General features: G+C 40.6%; 2 protein-coding genes across 2 annotated transcripts in view; both read left to right on the top strand.

The window, feature by feature from the left end:
• LOC129740352 (probable serine/threonine-protein kinase roco5) overlaps window positions 1-23503 on the top strand; it is a 297031-nt gene that overhangs the window by 27298 nt on the left and 246230 nt on the right. The window contains exon 2 of the mRNA XM_055732005.1: window positions 21145-22028. Within this exon, the coding sequence (XP_055587980.1) occupies window positions 21852-22028 (177 nt within the window). The 5' untranslated portion in view covers window positions 21145-21851. The remainder of the gene's footprint in view (window positions 1-21144; window positions 22029-23503) is intronic.
• Window positions 9461-14200, top strand: LOC129737992 (uncharacterized). Its single transcript, XM_055729167.1, has one exon. It carries the CDS (start codon window positions 9461-9463, stop codon window positions 14198-14200), a length of 4740 nt encoding a protein of 1579 aa, XP_055585142.1.

Here is a 23503-nt window from a genome sequence, read left to right as displayed (position 1 = left end):
GACAGTAAGGCAATTGCCAGTGCATGAGCGAAGATGGAAGACTAAAGTTTTCGATAAGGAAGTGTGCACTGAAGCTATATACATGCAGGAAGCATTGCAGGTCCCCAATGCTGAGCAGCTGACGAAAATGATGGTAGCGGTGTGCGACATGACCATGCCCAGAAGGAATACACCGAAGTGGTGGCGGCGACCAGCTTACTGGTGGACCTCAGAAATAGCTGAGCTTCGTACTAGCTGTCCAAAAGCCAGACGAAGAGCTCAAAGGGCGAGAAATGAAGCTGATAGGGAAACGAGAGGTGCCGTTTACCGAGCAGCCAAGGTGGCACTTAAGCGAGCGATTAAAGCAAGCAAAGAGAACTGCTACAGAGCGTTATGCCAGAGCGTAGATGATAACCCATGGGGACAAGCCTATAAAGTTGCACTTGCGAGATTCGGTGGCCCAAGGTCGCCGACTGAAAAGTGTCCGGAAAAACTGAGAGAGATCGTTGCACATCTTTTCCCGCAGCATGGCCCGACGCAGTGGCCACTTACCCCGTATGACGCGGGTGCCCACGACATCGAACCAGTAACGAACGAGGAACTTGTGGAAATCGCTAAGAAACTTGCGGTGAATAAGGCCCCTGGTCCGGACGGAATCCCAAATTCAGTGCTGAAGGTTGCGGTACAGATCATTCCGGATACTTTCAGAGTGGTGCTACAAAAGTGTCTCGACGAGGGTTCGTTTCCAAATTCGTGGAAGACGGCGAAGTTGGTGCTACTACCGAAGCCTGGAAAACCTCCGAGGCATCCATCATCATACAGACCCATTTGTCTGCTGGACACCCTTGGTAAGCTACTGCAGAGGATAATATTTAACAGACTTATTATCAACACAGAAGGCGAAAGTGGACTGTCGGACAGACAGTTCGGTTTTCGGAAAGGGAGATCTACGGTGAACGCCATCCGAATGGTGACAGAGTACGCGAAGCGCGCATATGAAAAGAAGCGGACAGATGTTCGTCACTGCGCCATTGTGACGATCGACGTTAAGAATGTCTTCAACATTGCCAGCTAGGAAGCTATTGCTAAAGTCTTCACAAGATGCGTGTTCCCAATACCCTCTGCTGGATAATAGGAAGCTCCTTCGAAAATCGAGTCCTGACATACGAAACCGAAACTGGGTTACGATCTACTGCCCTAACAGCGGGTATTCCACAGGGTTCCATACTCGGACCTTTGGAAGGCCAAGTATAATGAAGTGTTAACGCTGAAACTACCAGCAGGCGGGCAGATTTGCTGACGATATCGTGCTCATGATCACCGGCGATAAAATCGAGGAGGTAGAAGACCTTGCAACGGTGTCCGTAGAAAGGGTTGGCATCTGGATGGAGGGAGTTAAGCTTCAGATCGCACACCAGAAAACCGAAGCTCTGCTCATGACCAATAAAAGAGTTGTGCCGCACATGGAGATTACTGTTGGAGGGCACAAGACATCTTCGAAACAGCAGCTGAAAAACCTTGGAGTAATGGTCGACAATCGTTTAAGCTTTGGTGCGCATGTCAAATACTGTTGTGAAAGTGCATCAAAAGTCATCGATTCATTGGCCTAGATTATGCCGAACTGCCATGGTCCAAAGAGTAGCAAGAGAGTTCAACGAGCAGCGTCAATGCTCAAGTAGCAGGAGCAATAGGATGCATCTAACAACGCAAGATGGTCGCATAGACTAATGAAATGTGTCTGTCGAACAGTCGTGGCGCACTATAGTCGACGAAATTTCGCAAATCATTCGCGATCTAATAAGAATCAGGAAAGATGATGAACATCGAGAGAGAGATAGTCCACCAAACTTGACAAACTAATGGAAGGTCTTTGACCTCGTATGAAACCACAATTCAAAAGCAACGCGATCTTAAGGTGCGGTATAACCCTAAGGAAGCGGAAATACCATTCGGGGTGGTAATGTCAGGATTCTAGCTTGTTAGTTTCTCAATCGGTCATGCCTTGGTGGTAATAAATCCTACGGGAGAGGATGCTGTGACAAGTGCGAGTTACTTTGAAAGCTTTACCTAACCGGAACACGTCTCGAGGTCTTCCGTACCAGTTTGAAGTTGGCGAAAGAGGAAAAAGAGAAGGAATAAAAAGGAGAAAGGGGATAAAGGAGAAAGAAGAAAGAAGATAAATGGGATCGACAAAAAATGAGATAGAGAAAAAGGAAAATGGTAAGATGTATAAGAGCATGAGCACAGCCTACCCCTTGATGTGGTGAAACCAAGGGGAACATCTGGCACACAAAGCCCAAGGTGGTTTAGTGGGACGAACTCACGGCAGCAAACACCCGGCTGTTATGGTTTAAAATCAAATTTCCATCTTTAAAAAAAACATACATATATACATACATACCTATCCGCAAAACTCTAGCAGACTCCCAGTTGAAATGATTTTTTCCGACCAGGCAGCAGAAATTTCCATCGGCTGGAGGAAAATATGACGTTTTGACCAAGAGATATTTAGCCTTCGGGTACTCTGGATATGAACCCCCTCGACTATTCAATACGGGCATATGTTCAACGAAGGCTTGTGGATCCTCTCACCCAACTGTCGATTCTCTGAAGGCGTCCATCTCTAAGGCGTGAGCTTCAACGTCAGAGGGTTATGTTGCGAAGGTATGCTTCCGATTCAGATCTCGCCTTGAGGGAGTAGTTGAGAACGAAGGTGGGTACTTCATCATGTTGCAGAATGATCTCAACGTTGTTAACGGGCCTAAGCTGGTGAAAGTTAATAAGTGCGAAGCCAAGAGCTTCTCAAGATCTCGGAACTTGCATCAGTATAACTACTTATAAGGTTACGCTATTCTTGAACAAGGTTGAGGCAACTAAGAATCTCGACGTATACCCTTGATAACCGGTAGTTGAAGCAATCAACGATTGATAGAATTATAAGTATTCATTGGAACATTAAAAATAGTTCCCTACAAAAACAATCACATGTTCCATGGACTTACCTACTGTGCAGTGGGTAAACCAGCCTGAATTTTGTACATTATCGTCCAAAGCTGCTCGGAAAAGCTCAAACATTGACGGGCGCGCTTCCGGGATGATTTTCGCATTCGAGTCATAATGGCAATAATAACGATGATGATGATGATGAAAACGAAGACGACGGCGACGAAAGAAAGTTGCCTTGGTGGAACAAACTGACCGACTGACTGATTGATCGTCCGAAACTAATATCGGCTGTCGCGGTAAGAGGATAACGGAAAAGGCCGATAGTGATGAGCGGTTGTTTTCTGCGGCGTCATTTTCCCGAAAAAAACGTTAGCAAATTTCCATTTTCATTGTGAACGTGGCCCAAGAATTGAAAAATCAAATATAAAAAAATGATATTAATTTTCTGGTTTTCAAAATAAGCGAACGATATGACATACACCCCCTTTTCAAATGTTAGTCCAGGTTTTCTCGACCCAGCTTGGGTTGAACTTTGGGCTCAATTTTTCGGTTTAAAATCAATCGATCGGTTATCGGTTGCTTTTTATCCACGGTTTGTAATTAGTTTTTGTTGATGCTCACGTCAAGGTTTGCTGTTATACAATGAGTTAGTGAATGGAGGAGAAAAACCCATCTTTGGATACAATCGATCGATATTCAGTTCATCGATTGACTTCGGGGGAAAGGCCGGGCCAGAAGTCAAATAAACGGAATCAGAGCTCGAACGTTGTATCACATTTATTTACCTTTTTCGACCGTTGGGTCAACGAGGTCGGATTTACTCTTAACTTAATCAAACGTTTCATCATTAAACTCGCTGAACCGGTAAACTTCGTTCTACTGTAAATTTGATGAAAAGTTATTAATTATCAGCTCTAGATCAGCTGTCGTTACAATTTGAACTAAAAGCATTTAAATTCCATGCATTATATCCTGGAATCAGGGCTGGATTAAGCCAATGCATCATTGGGCAAAAAGTGTATAAATCGCGAATTAATTCAATATCTTCCCTCCTACACAAAACAAATCTTCGAAAAAATACTTTCCTCTTGTGAAAATGTCCGGAAAATCGATTGAACATAGTTTCAGACGCCGCACGATCTTACGAACGGAGACGTAATTCCCCTATATTTTGTAAACAATCTATAAAAAAAAACTACTTTAGACTTATATACTTTGAACAACAATAGACCTACCTTGTGTGATATTTTCTGAAGAATCAAATGTAAGCTGTTTGAGCCACCGCACGCTTCGGAAAATGGTCTTATGGTTGTTTTTACCCTCAATTCCCCTACATTTTTTAATTATTTCAAAAAAGCATGTTCGGACTTGAAAATTTTTAACAAAATGGGACGTATCTTGTGTGACTTTTTCGAGGAATCCAACGAAGCCTATTTGAGTCACCGCACGCGTTGGGAACAGGAATTATGGCTATTTTACCCTCAAATCCCCATTTTTTCGGAGCTTTGACCAATGATGTCAGGTGTTCTGATTTTTTAGAATTAGTCCTGAATTTCGAGGACCGATTTGAAAAACTTTCGAATTGTCCTGATTTCTAGTCTGATCATTAAAGTTTGGTCGAAATAAGTGGACACACACAAGTAGAAATGGATTGACAGTTGATCACCTGTCTCTTTCCAATTGACTTCGACCGATTTCTACCAGGTCGAAATGAGTCCTCCTGCCGAGCTGGATCGGTTTTGATTAGTTTCAACTTGCTTCGTTTAAAAAACGACCTGACTGTTTTGTGAGTAAATGTTTTCATGTTTATGTTTTATTTAAACGTATTTTAATCATTTAATTCATTCAAGTTCTAATATTTTCATGGTACAATAACAGATAGAAGCGATTGCCATCCATCTCTCTTACCTGGCCTTGCCTGGAATTCTAGTATCTATAGAATAGTACTCGGACAAAAATTGAAAGATCGTTGGTTTTTCAGGTATTTGAGCATCATTTTAGCTCTTTTAAAACACTCATTACTTATTGTCAAAATGGAAGAGGACTTTTAATATTCTTTTCTTCTTGTTCACCAAATTCCACAATAATTGAATCAAAATTGCTTAAGTTTTGCCGTTATTTACATTTATTTAGTACGGGACCTTCTAAGCCTCTCTCCCTAAATTAAAAAAAAGAGAAGAGTATTAAAATAAATCTTTTGTAATAACAAACTTGCCTTTTCATCCGTTTAGTGTTTTAAAACTTCAATTTATTTTTACCCTCAATCATCGATCACCAGAGCTTCCGTAAATTCTGGAGCAAACGAATCGAAAAGCACTCGGAAGTTTCAAACAGTTGTTGTCTCAGCAGATAGATGATACAATTTATCGGTACAACCGAACGTGACAAATTCTAGAATCAGTTGAAGTCGGGCATGTGCTCTTACGAGAGCACTTATGTCTATGATTTTTTTTTACTTGTAGGTATCTTCTGTTCAATATCTTTATCGTTCCTCGACTACTTAGCGCCGTTCCGGTCTAGATTTTCCGAGCAACGTGCTATGTCACCTCCGCAGATGATTTTTTTTTATTTCTACAATATTCCTCGTTTAATTTATCATGACTTTGCGGTGCGATTTTCTTCTTCATTTGGTTAAGCTTTTTTTTTCTTCTAAGTATTTCACAGTCACACTCGTTCGGGTGTAGATGTAATTGCGCAGATTCACGTCCCTTTATCGTTTCGGTTTTTTGGTTCGTCCCACGTAAATGTTACCGTTCGGTCATTTCTAGATATGAGCTGAAATTGCAATAAACAACCATATTTTCTTATCTTATCGCCGAGCGCAGAACGTCCATTGGAAAAGCCGCACACGTTGACGTACTTGACCATGAATGGCGATGGCGATCTCCGGAGGAATTAGTTTGATATAAAGATTCTTTTCGAATTACAGGTAGGCATGGCACAGCTTGAGAATAATAACTTTTCGATTCTGATTTCATTGCGATCTTAATAAAATCAAACTTTTATTTTAGTTTCGTATGGTGCACCTGTTTTGGCGTGAAGTGTTTCCGAAAAAATAAGCACATGTCTGAGTCTCTAGAGTAAAGTTAAATATTTGTTTTGGTCTTCAACTTTAACTTATGTCGATGACTACATGTATAATCAAAATATGCAAATAGAAACGAGCCTAGAATTATGTTTAGTGGTATGGAGTATTTCTCAATGATAGAAATTATTATTCGTTCTCATTTTCAGCTTGTCACGGAAAGAGAAAGAGAGAAAGAAAAAAAAATAGAGAGAGAGGCAGGCCCGTGCGAAGGACCCGCTCATGGGGGGGGTTTTCAAAATTCAAAATTCAAAATCCAGATTTTCAAAGTTTTGGATCAGAGCTGTGTCCGGCAAATCATCAATAAATTATTGAAAATGATGTTCCTTATTCTGAACTAGACATTTGCTTGAAAATATATACGAAGCAATCAAGTTGACAAATCTAACATCAATATTTCAAAAAAACAGAAAACGAATGCGATTTAAAATTTTGAATTAAAACAGAGTTTAAAGCTTCGGACATAAGAATAATAAAAATAAAATTCATCAGTTTAAACCAGATTTAAAAAGAAACTAAATCTGAATTCTAAAATAAATTTCAGAAAAGATAAGAATTTAATCATGATTTTAAATTGTTCAGCAAAACTATAATAACTTTTATTTATTAATCCTCTTAGTTAACATTCCTTTCCTTCATTTTCAATTGATGGTTTGATTGAAAATTTTCGCTGTAATATTTTAAACTCGAAGAAATATTTAATCGCCATTTGAATTGTGAAATCTTGATAAGGAAACAAATCCATTTTGAACTTGAGAGAATTTATCAGAAACACATACCTACTTGATGATTAAATTTAATTTGATACAAAGAAGAATATCAATTTTATTTCAAGAATACCAGTGATCAAAATCAGAGATAACATCATTTTTTATTTCGTCCTGTTATCAACCTTAAAGACTGAAATAGTTTTGTGCATTTCTGAAGTTTACAACATCACTTCATATATTTTGAGAAAACTAAGTTTTTCTTTTAAAAAAATAAGATTATTAGGCTTATTATGTTCTCAGAAAACAAAAATTCAGACTTGAAAAAACGTTGAGAAAATTATTTAAATTATATTGAAAAAAAATTAAAAATAATTGACTATAAAAATTGGAAAACTCATGTAAAAATTTAAAATAAAAAAACCTATAAAATTTGATAATTTATAAAAACATATAAAAACATAATAAGACGTTAAAAAAATACGTTTCTAGTATCGATGATATAGAGTTTATAAATTTAAACATGAATCAGTTTTAAGTGAAATCAATCATTAATAACTGATGTTCTAACAAATCTTCATGAAATTAAAAAAAATATGATTCCTTATTTAATTATTACATTTAATTTATTCAGGAATAATAAAGTTGATGATGATGATAATGCATGATCTAAAAAAGTTAATTCTACAGTTTTTATAAACTTGGAATATATCATTACAAGCATGTCCGACTGTAGTAAAGAAATTTAAAATAAAAAAGATAATATTAAATTTAACAAATTTGTTGAAATCTTCATTTGTTTTTCACCCACAAATATCTTAAATTAAATTTGATTTAAATGGAGTAACGTGAACAAGTAGAAGACTGCTATAGCTTTTTTTCGCACGAACCAAAATAAGTTGCGATCTAGGGGAAATTGGATAATTTTTTTGAAGCCTTTTATTTTTTTATGTTCCACGGATTTGTCAAAAAAGTAAAAAAAGAAATGTTTAAATGATTTTCACTTATTGTGATAAAAGTGATTTAAAAAACAGAGTTGTTAGACAAAAACATAACTGCATGTTTGGATTTTAGGCACCCAAATTATATAAAATTATTTCTTAAATTATTTGCGCCAAGGAAAAATTTTAAATTTGAGGCCTTGAGCAAGAGAGAAACAAAAAAACAATTGAGGCTGAAATTGGTTTCTTGAGGAATATTTCATATCAACATAAAATTAAGAATGAGATTTTCCTTTTTTACAATCAAAGTGGTTAGTTATAAAGTCATCGAAACTAGGATTTTGACTATCGTACAAAATTAGTATTCTATGAATGAATTTTGAAGTTCAACTTGTTGGTTTCAAAAGTTATACTTCTTAGTAAAAACCCATTTTAAACACGAGTTAGGATTTTTGTGAGTAAAGATTTGAGTTTCAATACAAAAGTTATTAACTGAATTGCAAATCGAAATCTACAATTGATTAGTTTAAATTTGTGAACGTCATATAGAGACGTAAAACGAAAAGTCTTAGGCCTTGAGAATGATTTAAGACGAAATTCCGCCGGAGGCGAGTCGAATTTCTAACATGTTTGTCAACACTAATTTTTAAACACCTTTTGGGATCAAGTAGTTTCCGGTAAATTCATTTCTTGTACTGAAAATTTTACTTGGAAAAAATCTCCATGGGGGGGGGTTAAACCCCTAAAACCCCCCCCCGTTCGCACGGCCTTGGAGAGAGGGCAATGTTTAAGGAGAGGGTTCAATACCTGACATAGAAGGAAGTCGTAGTCCTTCATACCAAAATTAACCTCGACAAGCGTAAGCCTGAATGCGGATGTTTCGTGACACTTGTGAGGGTGGTCGATGGTAACTCCTAAGGTCAGTTAAGTTACAACCGCTCGCGATTGTAAGTACAAAGGATACAAAGAATGAGCGAGATACTAAAAGATAGACAGATGGTACCTGTTCGCGCACACACGAAAATGGGTAGAAACGAAAATGCCCGCTGCTGAAAACATTTTGCCGCCGGGTTTTTTGCGATGGGTTGCCTTCGGAATGCTGTCAGTTGTTCGGGAGCTAGGAAACATCAGAAGAAAAAGAGGAGTTTCCGGCATCCCTAAGTTATAAAAGGCCGATCGAGAAGTCATATGTTTCTCTTTTGCGTTGACACGAGAATACGTCATCATCGAGCCGGCGAACGCACTCTGTCCAGTTTATTTACAAGTGATGTCTAGCATGTAAGGTTGTGAAAATTTGTTGAAGAAGTTTAAGTAATAATTTAGTTAGTTAAGTTAAATAAAAGTAAAGTTTAGTACCTGTAATGAAGAAAGTGAAATTAAATAATTATGAAAAGTGAAAAATTGAACATTTAATAAAAGTGTACTTACCTGGAACAAACTGCGGCTTTTCATCACCTGAAAAAGAAAAACTTACCTGCTACATCACCAAGGGGAAAACTTACCTGCTGCATTCGAAGAGAACATCCATCCGAGCGTAATATCCTGCTGATCCTGCTGAAAGGTACTTCCATTTGGTCCTTCGAACCGGATGCCCGTCGAACTCCGAGCATCCGGAACCTATACACGATTTACGGAAGTCATCAACAACACCTCCACGTTGCCGGATTTGGATTCGTTCCTGCTGTAATAAAAATACAAGGCAATCTAATTGCCTCTAAAAGGTAATTATAATTCCATTAAACCTATAAGAGTGTCGTTTGTGCTTCGCTGGTTTTCGATTTCCAGACCTTCCGGCGTTGGAAATGGCTTCAGAGCGACGTATTAAGTCTCTGAAATTGAGGATTCGCAGCCTGGAGACTTCTTTCAACCTCATCAAGGTTTTCGTCGACAACTACGACGAAGACACTCAATCAGTTGAAGTCCCCGTGAGGCTAGAGAATCTCGGTGTTCTCTGGGCAGACTACTCCAAGACCGAAGCTGAGCTGGAAGCTTCCGATGTCGACGACATGGCAATCGTCGAGCAGCAATTCAAGCAGCGATCGCATTTCGAGACAGAATACTACAGAGTGAAGGGATTCTTACTGGCCGTAAATAAACATGCTTCGACTCCGTATTCTCATCCTGTTCAGTCCCATGCGCACTTCCCTGCTTCCTCCCAGATACGGCTACCCGACGTAAAGCTCCCCGTGTTCAACGGGTCGTTAGAGCAATGGTTAAACTTCCACGATCTTTTCGTTTCTTTGGTGCACTCATCAAGTGATTTATCTAACATCCAAAAATTTTATTATTTGAGATCGTCGTTGAGTGGAGATGCCCTTAAGTTAATCCAAACTATTGCAATCAGTGCCAATAACTATCCCGTCGCCTGGAATCTTCTCATTGAGCATTTTCAAAATCCATTACGCTTAAAACAAACTTATGTTGACTCGTTGTTCGAATTTTCGCAACTTAAGAAAGAATCAGCTTCAGATCTTCATTCGTTGGTCGAAAGGTTTGAAGCTAACGTTCGAATCCTAAAGCAGCTTGGAGAAAGAACTGAATATTGGGACATTTTGCTCATACGAATGCTGAGTATCCGCCTTGATTCAACAACTCGTCGAGATTGGGAAGAGTTCGCGTCGGCGAAAGAGTCAACTACATTCCAAGATCTGGTAGGCTTTCTTCAACGACGAGTTACGGTTCTACAGTGCATGAGCAATGGCCAGCAAGAGCATTCAGCAACGACTTCAGCGAAAAAATCGACTTCTCGTCCTCCACTCGTTAGCCACGGAGCAACTCAGTTCAACTATCGGCAGTGTTTCGCTTGCTCCGACCATCACCCTTTGTATCAGTGTCCAGTTTTCTCAAAAATGACCTCCGAAGACAAAGAAAAACTTGTGCGCCGCCAACAGCTTTGCCGAAATTGTCTACGGAAGGGTCATGTGGTTCGAAACTGTTCGTCGAAGAACACCTGCCGGAAATGCCGAGGACGACACCACAGCCAGCTGTGCAGCGACGATCGCACTCATCAGGAGCGCCTCAACCAGCGAGTCGAAGCAAGCGCAACGACGGAGACCAATGCGGCTTGCGAAGCAGCTTCACCATCACTGTCAGCCGCGATTCACAACCCAGGGACTGGTCGTCTTTCTAACAGGGTGATTCTCGCAACAGCAGTGGTCACTTTGGTCGACGATCACGGCAACTCACACGTAGCAAGGGCACTGCTGGACTCAGGAAGCGAGTGCAGCTTCATTACTGAGTCATTTTCTCAACGGCTTCGGATTCATCCGCAAAAGGTTCATCTCTCGATCTCCGGAATTGGTCACTCTTCTACACATGCCCGTCTGAAGCTCCGCACCACAGTACGCTCACGCACCTCCCGGTTTTCCACCATCGTCGAATTGCTTGTGCTTCCGAAACTCACCCTAAATCTACCGTCGACAACCATGGACGTTTCGAGCTGGAGTTTTCCGGAGGAAATTCAGCTAGCAGATCCAGCTTTCTACCAGTCAAATCCCATCGACGTGGTTCTGGGCGCTGAAATATTCTTCGACATCTTCAAACCATCAGGCAGAATATCACTTGGAGATGGGCTTCCGATGCTGGTGAATTCGGTCTTTGGCTGGGTGGTCTCTGGGAAGGTAATGCAGTCCAATCACCTCAAGACTATTTCCTGCAACGTCGCTACAGTGGCGGACATCCAACGATTCATGCAACGGTTTTGGGCGATTGAGGAGGAAAGCGCCGTTCCTAGTCTCTCGGTAGAAGAAGCGGCGTGCGAGGAGCATTTTCGTCGTACAGTTCAACGTGCGCCAGATGGCCGGTATATTGTCCGATTGCCGTTGAAGGAAGCGGCAGACAACATAGGCGACAACTGCAACACTGCGCGACGTCGATTTCACATGATCGAATCTCGCCTTCAACGCAACAAGGAGCTGCAGATTCAGTATCGGGACTTCATGGCAGAATACGAAACCCTTGGCCACATGCATCGAGTGGCGGACACAGCTGGATCCGATTCTTCCCGGTACTACTTACTCCGTCATCCTGTGATTCGAGAAACGAGCTCCACAACCAAAGTCCGAGTTGTTTTCGACGCATCGTGTAAATCTGCAACCGGAAAATCTCTGAACGATGTGCTTATGGTAGGCGCAGTAATTCAAGACGATCTGAGAGCCATCATATTGAGGTCCAGGCTCCACCAGGTCATGCTCATCGCTGACATTAAGCAGATGTATCGTCAAGTGCTGGTCGACGATAGAGACACTCCACTGCAGCGGATTGTTTGGCGGTATTCCCCCGAGGAACCTCTACAGACCTTCGAGCTAAAAACGGTCACCTACGGCACGGCCAGCGCACCGTTTCTCGCTACCAGGGTACTTCAGCAGTTAGCCGATGACGAAAACCAGAACTTTCCCGAAGCAGCCAAGATTCTGAAGCGCGATGTTTACGTCGACGATCTGTTCACCGGAGGCAGCTCACCAGAGGAAGTATCAGAACTACGAACACAGCTTGATCATCTTTGCAAAAGGGGCGGACTTGAGTTCCGCAAATTCGCTTCAAACGTAGAATCGGTTCTCGACGGCGTTTCTCCCGAAAGGCGTGCCATTCAATCTTCGGTCGAGCTAGCAGCAGACCAGTGCATCAAAACCCTGGGCCTACACTGGGAACCAACAGCCGACAACTTACGGTTCCACATCCAACTCCCCAAGCAACCACCAGACACCCTTATGACGAAACGAATCGCTCTGTCACAAATCGCACAACTTTTCGATCCGTTAGGCCTGGTTGGACCAGTCATCGTAACCGCTAAGATATTTATGCAGACGCTGTGGAGCCTTACATCCGAAGACGACACACCTTGGGGCTGGGATCAACCGCTACCAGATTCTCTCGCCACTTACTGGATCAAATACTACTCGCAGTTGCCTCTGCTTGAGCAACTCAGAATTCCTCGATGTGTTGTTTTGCCCGATCCATGTAACATTCAGCTTCACCTCTTTTCGGACGCATCGGAACAAGCATATGGCGCCTGTGCATATCTTCGATCGACCGACGCTTCCGGGAATGTTCTGGTAACTTTGTTGACAGCCAAATCTAAAGTTTCACCGTTAAAAAGGCGCAGCATTCCTCGACTCGAGCTCTGCGAAGCACTAGAAGCGGCTCAATTGTACCAAAAGGTCTGCTCCGCCTTCGGATCAAGGTTCACGACATTCTTCTGGGTCGACTCTACTACCGTTCTTGCCTGGCTTAAGTCTAGCCCATCTGTTTGGACTACATTTGTGGCTAACAGAGTGTCCAAAATCCAGCTTGCTACAGTAGACACTTCCTGGAACCATGTTGCTGGGCAACAGAACCCCGCAGACCACATCTCTAGAGGCATCGAGGCAGGAACAATTCTTTCTTGCGACCTTTGGTGGAAAGGTCCTCAATGGCTTCAATCTGAACCATCGCTTTGGCCTGTTAATCAGCATGACCAATCGTTTGAGACGCAGCTTGAATCTCGATCTCCCCCGATTAAACTTCTGGCAACAACAGCAGACCCTTCCTTCGTTGATCTTTTTGTCGAACGTTTTTCCTCCTTCCAACACATGCTCCGTGTAGCGGCATTCTGTTTACGGATCTCCGTGAACCGCAAACAACCGAAGCTCACCACCATTCTTGCACCAACCGAAATCCAAAATGCTGAATTTTCCCTAATACGATTAGTCCAACTCCAAGAATTCGTCAGTGAAATCAGCGCGCTTCGAGACTCGAAACCCATCCACACCAAATCACGGCTCCGATGGTTCTCTCCATTCCTCGATCCTCACGGGGTAATGCGTATGGGAGGCAGGCTTGACAAAGCACCACTAACCTACGACAGCAAGCACCAGATTCTGCTCCCATATCATCATCGTTTTTCGGCGTTACTCGTCCAATGCTATCACGAACGAAATCTACATGCTTCACCGCAACTACTGGTCGGACTTCTTCGCCTACGATACTGGATCATAGGGGCCAGGAATCTGGCCAAAAACATCGTACATCGCTGCACCATTTGCTTCCGAGCTCGCCCTAAATTGGTTGAACAATTTATGGCTGAGCTGCCCAAGGAACGGATCACAGCCACTCGTCCATTCACGGTAACGGGGGTTGATTATTGGGGCCCAATCCTGCTGAAGCATCCACATCGGCGAGCATCCCCAACAAAGGCATTTGTTGCAGTCTTTGTCTGCTTTTGCACTAAAGCTGTACATATCGAACTGGTGTTCGACTTGACAACAGCAAAGTTCATTCAGGCCTTGCGACGATTCGTATCTCGCCGAGGCCCACCTTCCGACATCTTCTCTGATAATGGCCGAAACTTTCTCGGAGCCAAGAATGAACTAAAGCGACTTATTCGCCAGCCAGATTATTCGCGCAATGTTGACCAGGAATGCTCAGTCTGCAATATCAGATGGCACTTTAATCCGCCTAGAGCATCCCATTTTGGTGGACTATGGGAATCTGCCATTCATTCTGCTCAGAAACATTTCATCCGCATTTCATCCGCGACGATCCAACGGATTATGAGCCATTAACACCCGAGCATTTTCTTGTCGGCTCTGCATTAAAAGCTGTTCCGGATGACGAGCTCAGTGAGATTCCGTTCAACTGCTTAAAAAATTGGCAACAAATCCAAAAACTGCTTCAGGATCTCTGGCGGAGGTGGCATCTAGAATACATAAATACGTTACAACCAAGAAGCAAATGGGTGCACTCACCTGTTTCCATCAAGGAAAACCAGCTCGTCCTGTTGAAGGAAGATAACACTCCACCGATGCGTTGGCCGACGGCAAGAATAATCCAGACCCATCCTGGCAGCGACGGAGTAGTCAGAGTGGTCACTCTGAGGACAACGAAAGGATCCTGTACGCGACCGGTGTCTAAAATCTGCCTGCTGCCGATTGCACCATCGTTGGAGGAATCAATTGCACCATCCAGCGCTGAGCAATCAACACCAGACGAGATTCGTGTTTGAAGGAGCTTAACATTTCGGATCCAGTTAAGAAAAATATCCAAGGCACTTATTGACTTGGATCAGGTGAGTTCCTGTCCAAGATTTTTATTCTCCTCCAACTTCGCTACTGGGTCTAAATTTTTTCAGCACTTTCGCACTTATCACCTTCCGAATGGAGCACAACACGAAAACACATCACGAAAGAAAAAAAACACAACACCATGCAGCAGCCTTCGGTGCAGTTGCGATTCCGATCCCGTTCCAGATTTATACCTTTCAAGGCATTATCCAATGTTGGATCAGGTGAGCCCCTGTCCAATCAAATCACTTGTCTTAGGAAAATCTACCGGGTCAATATTTTCAGACAAAAACCACCAAAAATCACTCCACGGACGAGACGAACCGACAGAACCGACCAAAACAACACGAGACAGATGTAAACAAACATCACCATCGCCATCTTCACGCTGAACGGAATCTACTCATTTCACGGAAGAATTTATCCATCATCATCGTCAGAAACGCTGTTTCTGAAGGGGCCAGGATGTTCGCGCACACACGAAAATGGGTAGAAACGAAAATGCCCGCTGCTGAAAACATTTTGCCGCCGGGTTTTTTGCGATGGGTTGCCTTCGGAATGCTGTCAGTTGTTCGGGAGCTAGGAAACATTAGAAGAAAAAGAGGAGTTTCCGGCATCCCTAAGTTATAAAAGGCCGATCGAGAAGTCATATGTTTCTCTTTTGCGTTGACACGAGAATACGTCATCATCGAGCCGGCGAACGCACTCTGTCCAGTTTATTTACAAGTGATGTCTAGCATGTAAGGTTGTGAAAATTTGTTGAAGAAGTTTAAGTAATAATTTAGTTAGTTAAGTTAAATAAAAGTAAAGTTTAGTACCTGTAATGAAGAAAGTGAAATTAAATAATTATGAAAAGTGAAAAATTGAACATTTAATAAAAGTGTACTTACCTGGAACAAACTGCGGCTTTTCATCACCTGAAAAAGAAAAACTTACCTGCTACATCACCAAGGGGAAAACTTACCTGCTGCATTCGAAGAGAACATCCATCCGAGCGTAATATCCTGCTGATCCTGCTGAAAGGTACTTCCAGTACCTAACCCTGGTCATTGTGGATCGAATTAGAATAACAACACCGTCGGAGGACATTCTTGTTCGAACGCACTGAAACTTCAAATGAATCTACAAAGTTAAGGCATAGTCTACTGCGTAGTGAATGTCGTGGATACGTCGAGTTTGTGGTAGAATAACTAAAGGAAATTCGGTCCTTGAGATGAGATATCGTAAATCAAAAAGGGCTGAGAGAAGATTCGTCTATCTGTAGATAAATCGTGGTTCTAGGTGTGGTCAATGCCACACTGATAACAATCGGGTGAAAAGTAAGAGGTGCACAATTATCGAGATGTCACATCGCTAACTGCCTGCTCGAACGTCTTAGAAAAAATTGTCAAAAAACTGGTTTTCGGGCAATCAACACGAGTTTTTCTACAAAACATTCGGTAACGTCAAACCTGGCAGTGTTCAAATCATTCTGCATATCTTTTATAGATTGTGGCAAACGAGTCGATGCAATTACACGGACAACACTGCGGCATTTGACTCACTTAATTTTACTTTTAAGTTTAAAATGCTTGGGATTATCTGATAGATTATGCGCCTGGATCAGAAGCTACTTAACTAATCGTCGGCATGTTGTTCGAATCGGATCGTCTGAATCTTCAGATTTAATTCCGAATTCATGGGGACCACAAGGGCGTAATTTGGGCCCTTTATTGTTCACCCCGTTCTGTAATGATGATAACATGCTGCTTGTTTAATGTGGAGTACTCATGTATGCGGACGATAAAAAAATTTGATCGTTAACTCGAGAGGATTGTCACTACTGTGCGACACTTGAAATATCACGAATATTTCGAAAAAGATACAATGGCTAACCGACGGGACTTGAACTCGCAATTTCCGGTTCAGTACAACGATGCCTTAGCCAATTGCACCACGGTGAACGTGGCGAAATAGGCTCCAGCATGCGTACATATCGAGATATCAATTGCTGGATCTTTAACCGATACACTTCATGTGTATCTCGCATGTGTTCTTTGTCCACTATTGATCTCTCTGCTGATTCTCTATCCTCAATTCATCGACTCGGGATTTCAGCCGAGTGCGCACATGGTCGATTGCCACGGTGTAAAATAACACAAGGCGATATATTCCCGATAATGACGTCAGTCATCTAGTGTATGCAGCATTATCTTACGCGCGCAAAGCTTATTGCCTTGCACGCTGTTCGAAGATAACAATGACGTCACTTGTTCACATTCAGACGAGTTTTTTACTCATGGGAGTAGCCTACCTTGTCTTTTTTTTACCGTGATCGATTGCTTCCGGTTTTCCGCTACTTACGGTCATACGAAGAAACAATCAATGCTACTTAAGGTTCTGAGCAGACCAGTTACGCAAATTTTCGTCACTTTTTTTGTTTCGATTATAATCGTTGTAACATCTTTAGGGGAGATAAGGGCATAACGAGCACCCGAGGCATAATAAGCACTACTCTTTTCTACAAAAGTACGTATTTTCTCAAACAAATTTTCATGAGGATTAGTTTTGTACTACCTATAGTAGAGATGTACCGAATATTCGGTTGGCCGAATACAGACTTGTAAATTTTTCAAATAACTTTGTATAATTTATCAAATATCCAAAAGTAATGTTGTGGAAGCTACACAATCATTAAAAACTTATGGTTTCATCAAAACATCTATGGTGTATTCTCGTATCTTTCACTGTTAATCTTTAAGGAGAATGCCGAACGGTATCGCTGTATACAGTCCCTCCACAATCATGGGTCACACACAATTATTAGTCACCGATCATTAGAACTGCTGATATCTACTAAACCAAAAGAAATTATATCATTTTATTATTTTTAGTTTATCGACAATATAATTAAAATTCATTAAAAATATTATTTGTGGGTTTGATAACAGTAAAATTGCTGTTTAAATACATTTTATCAAAGGTGAACTATAAGCTGTGGAACTATCGCATAAAATTCCAATGTTATAAGGTTGACATCTTAAACCGTTAAGCCCCTTATGCGGGTATTTCAAAGATTCCAACCAAATGAATTGGTCGCATATAAGCACAAATGACGAGTTTACATTTTCCAAGTTAAACTGAGCGAATGAAATGCGAAAATTCAATAATATTTAGCTAAATAAAAGTGACCCATAATTGTTACAGAATCCACCAAGTTCCACACAATCATGGGTCACTTTTTCGCAAGCAAAACAAAACATTTCTTGGTTGCTAGCTCAACCCAATTGCCCCTTGAACGTATACTAGCGATGAATGCCCCTGAATGTTTGCCAGAAACTTGTTGATTTTCATGTTGATATTCGGGTGTTGCCATGGACTTCTATGTGACTAATAATTGTGGGCAATATGACTAATAATTGTTACAAGCTTCAATGTTGACCCATAATTGTGGTTTTGAAAAACGTTGATTGTTTCGGTAAATTATTTTATTTTTCAACAAAATTGGAAACAAAATCATGTTTGAAATCAAAGAGGGCATATTTAATGACTGAAATTCATGCAAAGCTTGATGTTTGGTCCACTAACACCCGAATGAACGAACATTTTGTAGTGAAATGATACGTTAAGTGACTAATGATTGTGGGGGGACTGTACTCAGGGATGCCATTCTCTATAGAGAAAAACGGAGAACGGAGAATAAAACACCCCCGTGCGATAACAGCATTTCACCCGGGTGAGATTTTTTGTTCCTCTCCACAGATTATTCGCACCCGGTTTCGAAAGCCACACACACCTAGTTCCAATTGCTCCGGCGTGCGACAATTTGTCACTGTAGAGCACCCCGGTGACAACACAGGACCGACTGGTTTAAGCCACGAAAAATCAAAGACAAAAACAAACACGATGGTGTGCATAATAATAGCATCAACAAACGATGAATGTTTCGGGCGAGTGGTTAAGCTTCGAATGTATTGGTAAACGCAACAAGCCAAGCTAGCTGCCGTCGCTGTCGCTCTCCGTGGTGAAAACATTTTTTCACCATAGTGTGTGTTCGCTCTGTCGTGTTGATTAACAGATTCTCTACAGAGGTTTGGCTAAAAATCTCTGCGGTGCGTTTCAGTGAATCTCTACCGAGAATCGAAAACCGAGCACGTCGGTGATTCTCGTTAGAGAAATTGCAAGCCTGACTGTACTTTGATTATGGTTTATTCCAGATTTTCTGGATATATTCAGTCTTGCCCATAAATCCAGTAAAGAATCCAGATAAGTCAAATCTGGCCGGAATGTTCAGATATTGTTATCAACTTCCCGAGTTTTGCTCGGGTTTATTCAGATTATTTGCTAAATCAAATAAAAAACTGAAATTCCTCCTTAATAATTCCTAGATTTTGTGTTCAGTAACAATTTTTCAAAAAATTAAAATTATTCTTAAATTTTGATCTTTTTAATTTTTTTTTTCAAAAATCGTTCTGAATGCCTGATTGTGTGGATGCGTATGGTTGAAAGTATGGTATGCTTAAGGTTAAAGATCATTTATCTTTAAGATACCTTGCTGAAATTCGACCTTCATCTAACGCAATATCAGAGAAGCAATTTCAAATAGCTTGACACCTGTTTCGACATGTTTTATTCCAGATTTCATAGGAAAGCAATCTTTTTGTTGATAAACGCGACTAGTCATCCGATGTCTTTTCAGTTGTTGGTGGCATTTTAAAAACCCGGAAGACCCCTACTGAGGGTAAAAGTTTAGGGCTAAAAACCCTCTTTAAATAAACGTACAACAACAAAGACCCCTATTTAAAAAATATCTTGTAATATTTCATCCGATAATATCATCTGGTTGAGAATAATCGAGAATAATGAGGGGCATTAATATGGAAGAAATGGAAAGCATTCAAATAATCGCTTAGGTTTTTTTCATTACAAACTCAATAGAATATTCGACCGAATATTCGGCCGAATAGTTGAAAAGGTTAATATTCGGTATTCGGCCGTTCGCCGAATACCACTATTCGGTACATCTCTAACCTATAGTATTAATTTTTCGTCGAAAAAGAAATATCCTTATCATCTTTACAGTAATATTAAAAAATAACCAGCTAGGTTCTCAAGTGACGAAAATATTATAATTTTTGAGCACCATGAAAAAAGCTTTATGACCTTTAAATCATTTTGATCTAAAATGTACGCACTGGAAATGATTTACACTTTGTTTCTCAATTTTCACCATCATTAAATATTTGATTTTTCACTTTAATCAATTTTAAAACGCGTTTTACTTGAATTTGTTGACTCGGGGGGAACAGAGCACTATCAATCGGGGCACGATGAGCGTTTTCTGCCATAGAATCTAGCAGCGAACTCAACTCGATGAAGTCAACTGAATAATAGAGCTACAGCTTCACTTGTTTCATCTAACGATTTAGCCTATTGGCAAGGTGTAGGAGAGGTTATCAAAAAACTCGAGTTCGATTCCTGTTCGGGGTGATTTTTTTTTAAATACCATTCGAGATTGATTTTTTTTATTGTTACATTATACGGCTAAAAGCATCATTCGCCAAACAAAGTACCAGAACATAATGTATGAGCTTGACACGAATGCCAAAGCGTTGGTAAAATGTCACAAATAAACAAAAAAAAATGTATGAGCGTGTGTGAATTGTTTGATTTCTACAAACAGACTTAAATTATTTTGTTATTGCTTTGTTTGATGGATCTATGCGTCACCGTTTAGTGCAAAATGCATCGATCATGAATGATAAAAGAAAAAAAATCACCTCCACCAGGAATCGAACTCGAATAGTGATTACCTCTCCGACACCTTACCAATAGGCAAAATCGTCAGATGAAACAAGACAAGCTGTTGCTCTATTATTCAGTTGACTTCATCGAGTTGAATTCGCTGCTAGATTCTATGGCAGAAAAAGCTCATCGTGCCCCGATCAATGATGCTCATACTGCCCCGGGGGGAAGGGGGGTGGGGGGGGGGTCTTATTATGGCCCTACAGTGACTGGTTTTCTACTTTCGGCAAAAAACTAATTCAAATGCATTTTTATCGACTTTTTCAAGTTTCAGCCAATTAGGCAAAAGACTGTACACAGATTGTGAGTGTTTAAAAGACATTTTAAAAAAAAACTAACTGTAAAACTACACAACTTCATTCAAGGAGTCAAGTCACTGCACTGTTTTGAAGTTTAATGGTACTTTAGGTGTAATTTCTTTTAAAAATTGCATGTTTTCATTGTTCAATATCTCTGTTGCAAACATACAAAAACAATTCCTTGTTGGTCTTTATTGACATATTGACGCTTAACACAAAAAATTAAATGAAAGCTCCCTGCTATTTCAAGTAACTCGATCATCTTTATTTTTTTTTAATTTAATTTAAGTGGAATTAAAAAAAGATATATATTGTTTGTGATCTTAAACCATTCTAATGATGTTTTTTTTTCTTTTTTTTCAGACATCACCTGTTGTATCAATAACAGAGGCAACAAATTCTTCCTGTTACTTTTCTTCATCTTCCCCCTCTTCTAATTAGTGGCCAAATCGACTAAAATTGTTGCATCCCTAAGCCTTATTAGGCTGTCTCTAGCCCTTCTTGAAAAAAAAGAAAGAAAAAGTGTGTGATTGAAAGTGTCAAAATACCTTGTTTTTCCGGCGATATTACAAGCTTCCCATCAATCAGCTAGCCCATGTTAAGGGAAACAGGAAAAAAAAAATCAAAGCTTACAGAAGCAGAAACAGCAGCACCGTATCGAATTACGTACCGGGAAGTGGTGAACCCTACTGGTTGTGAATTACGTCCAATTGTCTGATACCCAAAAAGCGTCCCAGTCAAAACAAAAATTAAAAGGGATTGCACCTCGGAATTACCGAATGACGCAGCCGAGGGCCAATTTGTACTACGAAAGCCGATGACAAGCGGCGGTGTCAGTCGGTTCAAAGAAAGTGTACCCACTACCAAACTTCATCGGTAGCCACGGTGTTCTGATTGTTGTTTGGGTGATAACCCACCCTTTCTCTCTCCCAGGTTAGAATTGTTGTTATTTTGTGGGATAGCCGAACGATCTTGGAAGGATTACGGGAGTGTTCGCGGTGTGTGCGTACATCCAATTGGTTTTAATAATCAGTGTTGGAACGTCGGAGTTGTGAGCTGATCGTAAAACGATGAACGTGGGACAACACAGCGGCCCGGGGCCGCCACTGAATCGGACCGGATGTTCGGATCGTTCGGTAACCGGACCCAGTTGCCGGGCTCTGCGGACGGCCGTCTCCGCCCTCTACTGCCTGGACGATTTCGTGCGGGAGAAGATCGGGGCCGGATTTTTCTCGGAAGTGTATAAGGTGAGCTGTTGTTTACTTTTGAAGTGACTTGTTTTTTTTAGTTTGAAACTATGAAATTTCATGATTGCAATATATTAGGAGAAAATGTGGTACAATTACAGTCAGTGCGACGTTAGAATCATTTTCTACGCCTGAAAAAGTCCGTTGAAGAGAAGTAGATACTGTTCATATTCATAACTGACCTGAATGAAGATCATAATCTATTGTAGATCGATTACATTTTTCTGATCCTTCAAATGAGCTAGATTATGATACAGAATTTTATCCTGATTTTGATCTAAATTCAGAACCTTGACCCAAACCCTGATATTGATATGGGTCATGATTCTTACCTGATCATGAACTTTAAACTTACTCCTATTTTGATCCTGAAATTTATCTTGATTCTAATCGGCACCTTATTCTGATGCTGAATCTGATCTTATTCTAAAACCGGATTCGAACCCTAATCTTTACCTGGAATCGTTCCTGATTTGTATCCTGATCCTTTAACTTATCCTGATTTTGATCCTATAACCTATTCTGATCTCGCTTCCGATCTGGATCCTTTTCCTTATGCTGATCCTGTACTCGAATCAGATTCTGATCTTGATCCTTATTGTATTCGAGACCCTGATTTTGACCCTCATACAGATCTGGATCCTTAAACTGGCCACAAAACCGATCTTAATTCGGACCCTGTTCCGCAACTTGATACTTAACTGGAATCTTGATCATGTAACACAGATGCAACACTGTATGAGTTTCCCAAATAAAAACTGTAGATCGGAGGGTATTCCGCAGCATGAAAGGATGCCCCTTTAGACCGCTGCCTGCTTTGTATGAAAATTTCGAATTAATATTTTTCTACAACTCTCATAACTTTTTTGGGTTGCTTTAAGAGCAAGTTCACTAGTGTTGGGAAAAAGTGGTAGAAATTTTGACATTTTGAAAATTTTACCATGCAATAATGTTTTCAAGATCTTGGGGCGTTGAATTTTTTTACAACACTGTTTCTATTTCAGCCGTATGTGATAGAAATATTGCTATTTTTGCATCACAGCATGCGAAAATATAACACGTGTTGTAAAAAAACTAGAAAGCCACAGATCTTGAAAATGTTTTTACATGACAAAATCTTCAAAATGTACCGTAAGTGTCAAAATTTCTACCACTTTTTCCCAACACCAGTGGACTTGCTCTAACTGCCGAAAATAGCAAACAAAAATTTGGAAGCGATTCATTTGATGCTGAATAAGCGCAACGTGATTTAATTTTCTATGCAAATGTATATGCACCCAAAATATCTGCACGTAGTGGCTACGTGAAAACCTACATAATTTTTATCCAATAAATTTTTAACGTAGATGCTACGAAATCAATTTGCGTCTCTATAAGGATTAGTGCTTCATTGAACTCACCTCTAATTTACTTGAAGATCAATGCTGTGAGTTTGTGAAAGCTACCGGGAAACTATTTATTATCGGTATAAAATT

The sequence above is a fragment of the Uranotaenia lowii genome, chromosome 1, assembly GCF_029784155.1.
Source record: "Uranotaenia lowii strain MFRU-FL chromosome 1, ASM2978415v1, whole genome shotgun sequence".
NCBI classification, from domain to species: Eukaryota; Metazoa; Arthropoda; class Insecta; order Diptera; family Culicidae; genus Uranotaenia; species Uranotaenia lowii.
This window is presented reverse-complemented; position numbering and strand designations above follow the sequence as displayed.